Source organism: Scylla paramamosain, chromosome 4 (genome assembly GCF_035594125.1).
Source record: "Scylla paramamosain isolate STU-SP2022 chromosome 4, ASM3559412v1, whole genome shotgun sequence".
Taxonomy (NCBI): Eukaryota; Metazoa; Arthropoda; class Malacostraca; order Decapoda; family Portunidae; genus Scylla; species Scylla paramamosain.
The window spans coordinates 4,355,001-4,365,000 of NC_087154.1; the positions used below are offsets into that span (position 1 = coordinate 4,355,001).

A 10,000-nucleotide genomic window follows, 5' to 3' on the forward strand; every position below is an offset into this window, starting at 1 on the left:
ACTCAAAAGGCAATCGTTACTAGATCCAAAAACAAGTTAAATTATTGTACCTGGATTATTTATTTTATCTTTTTTTCAATGTGTCATATACTAGTGCAGCTACACCACAAATACCATTAAAATGTAACCGCTACCATTTTCGTTACCAGTTCCAGACTCACGTTCACGAAGACTTTCAATTATTTCCTTTTTTTTCAGTGAGTCAAGTCATATACTAACGGAACTATACCAGAATACAAACGCCACCATCTCCGTTTTCAGATCCATAGGCAGGTAAAAGAAGCTGGAGTAAAATAAAAAAAGTATGCGCCTCAATCTTTTCAAGAGAGAGAGAGAGAGAGAGAGAGAGAGAGAGAGAGAGAGAGAGAGAGAGAGAGAGAGAGAGAGAGAGAGTGACAAATAACATCCAGCTCGACGCCTCACGTTACGCTGCTTTCATCATTAGCCTCAACTTGTCGCTCGAAGTCTACCGGGGGAAATGTTTGACTCGTGAAAATAGCTTAGATTCTCTCTCTCTCTCTCTCTCTCTCTCTCTCTCTCTCTCTCTCTCTCTCTCTCTCTCTCTCTCTCTCTCTCTCTCTCTCTCTCTCTCTCTCTCTCTCAGGAATGTATTCACTCCCTGCTCTGATCGCTGTCACTCGCCCAAGGAAATAAAGAGATATGTTCTGACGTTTCTTCAATGGTTGGGTGTTCTCAGCGCAGAATTCAGCGTAAAATTTCAGTGTTGGGCAGGTCACAAAGTTTTAATGCTCGCTTTTCTAATTTTTCCTATTCTTTTTTTTTTTTTTACTTCTTCCTCTGACTCTTCTGTTGTTGCTGTTGTTGGTCCGCTTTGTTATTTTTTTCGCTTTTATAAACTTTTCTTTTTCTTCTTCTTCTTCTTTTTCTTCTTCCTTCATTAGAATTGGCGAGACATAACTTTCATCTATTTGCCTTTTTTTTAAATTTTTTATTTCATTCCACTTCTATCCGTGTGAGAACCAGTCCTTACCTCGCTTCCCCTTCTCCTCTCTCTCTCTCTCTCTCTCTCTCTCTCTCTCTCTCTCTCTCTCTCTCTCTCTCTCTCTCTCTCTCTCTCTCTCTCTCTCTCTTTCCACACACACACACACACACACACACACACACACACACACACACACACACACACACATCTGTACTCACCCACGAGTAGCCAGGAGTACTGCAGAAGGAAGCCAGTTCTGGTCGTGTCTTCCAGTGGGTCAAACTTGAGCGTGATCTCTGAGCCTTGAGAGACGAAGTTCCTCTTGGCAGGCAGACCGCCACTCAAGGCCATTACCAGCTCGTCGCCCTCCACCACCTGTATGGCAAAGGATCATATTCTTAAACACTTCTGCGCCGTAATTCCACTACATTCAAAAGGTTCTATGTAGTTGAAGTTACACTGGTTTTTTAGCGTGTTTTTAACGGTTTTGGTGAAGGATAGACAAAATTTTTATATTATTAACGGGAGAAACACTCTTGAGAACCTGGCTAATCATCTCTGTGGCCTTGGAAAACAGTAGTAGTGAGAGAACAAAGTGTTTCTGAATACAGACCAGAGACACATCGATGATCCCTTTGTGAGCTCCGTGAGACACACGCCAGTATTCTTAGATCCATATTCTCAAATGTTTTAGTGTCTTATCGCGACTACTTTCTACTGGCTCTTGTGGATGTTACTGGGATTTCTAATGATGTTTTCGTGATTGTAGTGATAGTCTAACAAGGGTTCTGAACTGTCAAATTGGAAGAAAACTACGAAGAAACTACGAAAGCGGAATTTACATCTTTGACTTTTGGAAATAGTCCTAACGAGTGTTGGATGATGCAGATCTTAAATGCTTTGGGTTCTCATAAGAACATAAGAACATAAGAAATAAGGGAAGCTGCAAGAAGCGACCAGGCTTACACGTGGCAGTCCCTGTATGAAACACTCCTACCTATTTCCATCTGTTATCCCCATCCATAAACTTGTCTAATCTTCTCTTAAAGCTCTCTAGTGTCCTAGCACTAACTACATGATTACTGAGTCCGTTCCACTCATCTACCACTCTATTTGAGAACCAATTTTTTCCTATCTCCTTCCTAAACCTAAATTTTTCAAGCTTGAACCCGTTATTTCTTGTTCTACCCTGGTTGCTGATCCTAAGAATTTTGCTTACATCTCCCTTGTTATAACCCTTATACCACTTAAAGACTTCTATCAGGTCCCCTCTTAACCTACGTCTCTCTAGAGAATGTAAATTTAACCGCTTCAACCTCGCCTCGTAAGGAATACTCCTCATCCCCTGTATCCTTTTAGTCATTCTCCTCTGTACTGATTCTAATAGACCTATATCTTTCCTGTAATGTGGGGACCAGAACTGCACAGCGTAGTCTAGATGAGGTCTGACCAGCGCCAAGTATAACTTTAATATTACTTCCGGCCTTCTACTTTTAACACTCCTAAAAATGAATCCTAGTACCCTATTTGCCTTGTTTCTGGCTTCTATGCATTGTTTCCCTAGACGGGGTTCAGAGCTAACTATAACTCCTAAATCTTTCTCGTACCCTGTACCTACCAGAGTTTGGGTGTTTAATGTGTACCTATTGTGTGGGTTTCCTCTACCTACGCTAAGCACTTTGCATTTATTGATATTAAATTGCATTTGCCATCTATCCGTCCATTCATTCATTCTATCTAAGTCTGTCTGCAAGGCGATGGCATCCGCTTCTGACCTAATTAATCTACCTATCTTTGTGTCATCCGCAAATTTACTAACATCGCTACTAATTCCACTATCCAAGTCATTGATATATATTAGAAATAATAAATAAATAATAAGATCTATATTCAAAGGCCACTGAGATTATTGTTTGGACTCTTATGAAACCACTCGTGAAAATGCCAGTACCTTCACTAGAAATTGTTAAAAGAAGACATTCTAATGTTTAAGAATGTTGCTCATATACAAAGACTCTCGCAAGACAACAACTTGGAACGAAAGGGAAACAAGAGACTGGATTACATTATTTCAGGCACCAAACCGACAATCAAGTATACACATTCAAGTAAACAATACACACATGAGCATTTAAAAATACAAGTAAATAAGGAGATTCTAGCAGGGAAGTTAATCTAATCAAGACAGCTCCTAAAATGAAAAATACATATAAATAACAGGAGACATATCAACAACAAACAAACACACAAGAATGTACAACCCGACACAAAGAAAACGGAGAGTATGAAAGCAAAAACATATATTTTCCATCGGACAAAGACGGAAAACGAATTACGAATTAATGTTTGAGTATTACATATAGGAAAAGAAAAAGCATTTACTCTCAAAAAAAAAAAAAAGAAAGAAAAGGGAAGGCATGTACAGTATCAAAGCAGACGAGCCAGCAAGTCAGAAAACGAGTAATATGGTCGTGTTAAAAGGCAGAAAAAGTCACTATGATTATGGAGAGAAAAAAAATTGACACACGATGGACAGATAAGAACCGACATAGAAAGAGAAGAAATAACATCAAATCCTATGGTGCTAATAAAATGAAAGAAAAAAAAACATTTAACAAGAGAATAACATCACTGATTAATCTGCTACAAAAAAATACGTAAAAAAGATGAATATGATGAATAATAATATTGAAATTCATTTTCTCTCTCTCTCTCTCTCTCTCTCTCTCTCTCTCTCTCTCTCTCTCTCTCTCTCTCTCTCTCTCTCTCTCTCTCAAAAAAAAAAAAAAAAAGTTTGCTTTGTAAAGGCTTGTAAAGGTCTGTACAATAAACAATAACTGAAATGAATGAAAATGACAATAAATAAATGTCCAAACGTTCTCTCTCTCTCTCTCTCTCTCTCTCTCTCTCTCTCTCTCTCTCTCTCTCTCTCTCTCTCTCTCTCTCTCTCTCTCTCGCGGCGCCCTTTGTCACACCCGGCTGCTCTCACTCAAAGGCAACTCAAAGGTAACTTCTAGCACTGCCCATAGCCATTCTTCACTCCAAGGAAAGGAGTCACGGACGTCTTTTCATTCCGAGCAATGCCATTAGCCACTAGGAAGGGAAGCGCAGCGGTCATCTTAAGAGCTCTCCAGAATACCAGCGCAGCGTGAACTGTGGTGACGGTGGTGGATGGGGGGAGGGAAGGAAGAGGACGAAGGTAGAAGGGTTTTGTGGATGGTTTTCTTGTTAGTAGTAGTAGTAGTAGTAGTAGTAGTAGTGGTGGTGGTGGTGGTGGTGGTGGTAGTGGTGGTGGTGGTGATTGTTGCTGTTTTTGTTGAGGGTGTTACTACTACTGCTACTACTACTACTACTACTACTACTACTACTACTAAAAAAAATATTCCTGTATAGACCCTTTTCTCTATTACCACTCGATCTCCTTTCCTCGCCATCGCTAAAAATATACTTAAATATATGCACCCTTTTTGACATCTCTGCCAGTACCGTTCCATATATAACGAAGTATAAGAGACTCTCTGCTCTCGTATTCCATTGATGTAAAAGGTGAGATTCATCACCTACCCATACAATTTGAAAGATTAACCCTTCTATTGCTATGGTCGTATTTTCTGTTAACGTTCAGGGCATGTAAAAATAAAAGATCACTTTCATGGAGACACAGAAAAGAAGAAAAGAGATTATTTTTGTATTTTCTAAGTTACATAATTGTTTAAGAGACTGTACCACAAAAAAAAAATGCTTTAGGAAATCGTAAGTGGTTATAGGGAAAAACATTTGGCCAGGATCTTTCATAACTACTTTCCCTCCCATTTTCTTTTCGTGTCTTGTCATTCTTATCTCCACTTTACTTTCTTCTGCGTCTTCTTCTGTCACAACCACCATTCTCCTGCCTTCCTTCAACGCACCCATAAACCTTCTCTTTGCTCTGACCTCTCCTCCTCCTGCCTGGTGAGTCCATCTCCAGCATCCACCTCTCCACGTACTCCTCATCTCTCCCCTGCACATGGCCAGACTCCCTCAGCCTCGCTTCTCTATTTTGGCCTTCAAACTGACGCACGCGCACTATTCTTTTGATTTGCTTATTGACTCCATTGTGTTCAATTTCTTTCCGTAACAAAAATAGAAAAAAAAAATCCGAGACAGGAATTATCTCACACATATACACAACTAAGTCGATACTTTTTGAGTACGCTAAGATATGAAAATGTGGGATTGGAAACTTTTAAGAATATGGTCAGTAGTTAATTTTTCTTTTAAAACCGTAGAAGAAAGAGGATTAGGAGGAGGAGAAGGAGAAGGAGGAGGAGGAGGAGGAGGAGGAGGAGGAGGAGGAGGAGAAGTTGGTGGAAGACTGAATGATACATAATGTATCTGAGAGTTTATTATAACAAAGGAAGCCGCGCCAGCGACTAAGTAGAAAATCTCTCTCTCTCTCTCTCTCTCTCTCTCTCTCTCTCTCTCTCTCTCTCTCTCTCTCTCTCTCTCTCTCTCTCTCTCTCTCTCTCTCTCTCTCTCTCTCTCTAATACATCCACCCACCTACTCAGATACACGCCCAGCCACTCAAGGACTTTCTTTAATCTTACTTTCCTGGTTTTCCTTTTGGTTGGCAAAAATCTTCAAACGAAAAAATAGTATATATATATATATATATATATATATATATATATATATATATATATATATATATATATATATATATATATATATATATATATATATATATATATATATATATGATTTTTGTTTGCCATGCACTCTCTCTCTCTCTCTCTCTCTCTCTCTCTCTCTCTCTCTCTCTCTCTCTCTCTCTCTCTCTCTCTAGGAGGATTTTTGCCTTAGATTAAGCACATCTCTTTCACCTCCTACATTAAATGCTCTTTTGAACCTTCTTTTATTTCCTCCTACTTCTCCTCCTTCTCTCCAATTCAATTTTTCTCTCGAATTTGCTTATTTAACCAAGTATACAAATGCGTTAGTAAATATCATTCTTACAGGTGGGCCCATTAAATGTAAAGATTTTTTGAGTTCTCAAGAAAACTTTTGCAGTAATTAATGAGCCTGGGTGTACAAACTAGCTGCTAATGCTCCTCATCCTCCTCCTCTTTCTCCCTTTTCTTCTTTTTTCTTCTCCTCTTCCTTTTCCTTCTTCTTTTCTTCTTCTCCTTCTGTTTTTTTTTCTGCTGATTTTTGCAAAATCCTTTTCTAAGCAATCACAGAATTCATATAAACATCACTGAAAATCCTAATAACTTCCTGTATAGCGTGTTAAAAGTAGGCAAGATAGATCACCGGAATCTTTAATAATACTGTCTTTTATGAAAAGCCTTGCTAATGTTAATAATAATAGCTTTCCGCGATGATTAGTTTCTCATTCTAGGATCCTTTGACTCCACGGTAAGACAAAGGCTTCCCCCATGCCCCCTCCACTCCTCTCTCCCAGCTAAGCATGACACACTTCAGTAAACTCTGGAACTCCCTGCCTGGTTATGTATTTCTCCCTTCTTATGACTTGAATTCTTCCAAGAGGGAGGTTTCAAGATACTTCTCTAGTTTTGGAAAATTATCGTGACTATTTCCTCTAGGGACTAACACCTAAGTGGATCTTTTTTCATTTTTTTGTAGCTCGTGGCCAGTGCTCCTCTTACATATAAAAAAAAAAACCAAGGAACTCACCTTCACCGTTCAGGAAGACAACGACTTCTCTCAACCCTCTCTACTTCTCTATTTTTCTTTTCCAGTTGAGCAAGTAATTCTCACTCGCGGCAGCCAACACGCGGGCGCCTAATTGGCTCGCTAATCCGAGAATCACTCTCTTTTGTCAGACACGTGATTCACAGGATTCACAAAACAGCGCCTCGCCCTGATCCTCATTTGCGTGAAAGTTTCCAGCGGGTGTGTTAATATTGTGTTGTTCCGCGTCACGACATTAACAGCTTACGTCGCCTTGATTGGTGAGGGAGGATTGTATTTATTATATAATAACTTAATTAAGGTCAGAGGCATTATAATTTCTCCGGTAGTTTGTTCCCCAACACAAATGCTGTGTGTGTGTGTGTGTGTGTGTGTGTGTGTGTGTGTGTGTGTGTGTGTGTGTGTGTGTGTGTGTGTGTGTGTGTGTGTGTGTGTGTGTGTGTGTGTGTGTGTGTGTGTGTGTGAGAGCGTGTGTGTGTGTGAAAGCGTGTGTGTGTGTGAGGGGGTGTGTGCGCGCGTAGGTATTTTCTTGATTGTTTGACATCAATGGATGTTCCTCGTTTGATCTTCCTACACCAACAATATTATGATGTAGCAAGCTACGTAAGTAAGGCTCTCTCTCTCTCTCTCTCTCTCTCTCTCTCTCTCTCTCTCTCTCTCTCTCTCTCTCTCTCTCTCTCTCCCCCTCTCTACCTCCCAACCCTCTCCACCCTACCATCTTAACCCTCCCTCCCCTCATCCCTTTTCTCTCCCTCACTCTTACCCTGATAAGGTCCTGAGGGCGGGTGTCCAGGTGCATCACGGTCACCTGCAGGTTGTAGCCAGGTGGGGAACGCAGGACCCAGCGGCAGGAATCAGGCCCGTAGTACACCGCCCTTCCATCGGCATCGTCCTCCTCCTGCCCGTCCTTCCGCCAGCCTGGTGCCCCGTGTTTGCCCTTACTCCCCGGAAGAAGGTTGTACTTAGGATAGGCCACCAAGCCACGCGGGGCCCCGAGCTCCTGCCGCTGAGGCTCGCACGCTGCAAGGGGTGAAAGTATTGTAGTTGTAGTGAGATGGCGTGTAGGAAACGTTTGGGTAAAAATGAGATAACCAATAGGTAACGTTTGAATTAAAATATAACAAGCATGATGTGACAATTAGATATTTCGAGAAAATTAAGAAGACAAGCAGTTAATGTTTGGATAATTTTTTTTTTTTTTATGTAAGAACGGCACCGGGCAAGGGCAACAAAAAAAAAAATGTAAAAGAAAAAGGTAGGTCCATTGAGGCGGTATTCCACAAAAAGTGGTCAGACACGATCATCAAATATTGAAACCTCCCTCTTGAAAGAGTTCAGGTCATAGGAAGGAGGAAATACAGAAGACAAGGAGTTCCAGAGTTTACTTTAAAAAGGAATGAATGATTGAGAATACTGCAATATAGCAATGAAAGACAAGCAGGTAACATTTGGATAAAAAAAAAAAAAAGATAATAAGCAAGTAAAGTTTGGATATAAAAATGGTGACAAGTAGATTATGTTGATGAAAATGAAGTGACGGGTTGGTAGTAACCTTTGGAAAAGAATGAGCGGACTAACTGATGACGTTTGAATGAAAATTAGACAGAAAGCATAAATGTTGCCACACAAACCGTCATTCATCATTACCCTTTCCTCTGTAAGATAAACACAACGTCTGTTTTCCTCTGCCTGTTCTGTTGACGCGCCAGCATCATATAGTCGATATATATATATATATATATATATATATATATATATATATATATATATATATATATATATATATATATATATATATATATATATATATATATATATATATATATATATATATATACAAAAAAAAAATAATAATATACACCAACACAAAAGCTCAAAACAAGGCCACTTGGTAAGAAAAAACATAAAAAAGCCAAATGCGTCCATTCTTTTCATTAAGTTTTTGAGAGAGTTAATTAGGCAAGTATTTTTCTTCTTCTTTCCTTTTCCATTCTCTGTATTGGTTGTCATTAGCTATAAAAATTAATAAAACAGCTTCATAGCTACCTACTACCCAACCAGGTGCGGAATGCCGGTAATTAAGCTACACAGGTGAGGATAATGAAAGGCGAAGTGACTCAATTAGAACACATCTCAGGAATACGAGTTGAGTTGAGCAGATGGGAACTGAGACTGAGGGAAAGCAGCGATGGGTGAGGAAGGCTACAATAAAAAAAGGAGATAAGAATTACTGGATTAAGTTATAGGAGATTTGTTTTTTTTTTTAATTTATGGTGCAGCAGGTGAGGTGGGCAAGTGAGAATTGTGACTCAGAGAAGGCAAATCTGGAGAGCAAATCTGGAAGAGAAAGACAGCAACACAAATGGAGAAAAGAAGTGTCAGATTAGGATACTGATAATTAATTCAACGTCCACCAAGCAAGATAGGCAAGAAGGTATTGAGAACACATTAGAGAAAGCAACGCTCGAGTGAGGAAGACTTGTATTGCTAAACGCTTTGTTTTCTCAACAGGATACTGCCGAAGGCCAAAGAGATTCTCAAGGGGATGCAGTTCTCACTAATGGTGCAGGATCCCACATTATCACTAAAATCAACACCCCTGAAAACCCACACAGGTAACCTAAGACTTAATTAGGGACATTGAAAGGGTGACGCAGGTGAAGCGAGACTCCTTTGAGGTGCGAGATAAGACTTATCAGCCGGCGCCAGATGAGGTGTGCCTAAGTGGACGGCACATGACACAAAACTCACTTAGGGAAGCACAAGTAAAAGAAAGTTAATAAAAGGGTGTGTAGATGTGATGCCAAACACTCGCCTCTCTGACTGAGGAAACACAGTTCGGCTCTTTTTTTCGTATTTGATTTTTTCTTTAGCTTTCAAAGTTAATAAATTTGTAAACCAAAACGAAAATATCAGTATTTTACTTGATTTGTCTTTTAAAAAAGAAAATAAAAATTCATTAACTATCAAAAGGGGCATAAGCTAAAACATATTGCTTTAAAACCAAACGAAAAATGAAATAGATCAATCAAGAAAAGATCCAAACGGCAAAACAACATTGATACGAATTAGATTGAAACAGTAGCATTCTAACTCAATTTTATGTCTTTTAATCATAAAGAAAATAAAGTAGAAAAAATGGAGAGAAATATAAGGCAAAACATCAATATTTTCAACCTGCAATTTTTTTTACCCCCTAAATAAAAAAAGGGCCAGTCTATAAAAGACACAAACACCAAAAACGATATTTACCTGGATTAAATCATGCCTTCATTACTCGGTTCATTTGATAATTATACACAAGAACCTCACTGTGGCCCAGACCCATAATGAGAACAGTGTGTGTGTGTGTGTGTGTGTGT

The 10,000-nt window shown here is 39.4% G+C and overlaps 1 protein-coding gene across 4 annotated transcripts in view; it reads right to left on the reverse strand.

Annotated features, from left to right (window-relative positions):
• The window catches only part of LOC135098913 (uncharacterized), a 112,856-nt gene that overhangs the window by 52,504 nt on the left and 50,352 nt on the right, over window positions 1-10,000 (reverse strand). For all 4 annotated transcript variants that reach the window (XM_064001349.1, XM_064001340.1, XM_064001357.1 and 1 more), the window contains 2 exons: window positions 7,402-7,658; window positions 1,162-1,318 (listed from right to left, as the gene is read on the reverse strand). In XM_064001349.1, coding sequence (XP_063857419.1) covers window positions 1,162-1,318; window positions 7,402-7,658 — 414 coding nt within the window. The remainder of the gene's footprint in view (window positions 1-1,161; window positions 1,319-7,401; window positions 7,659-10,000) is intronic.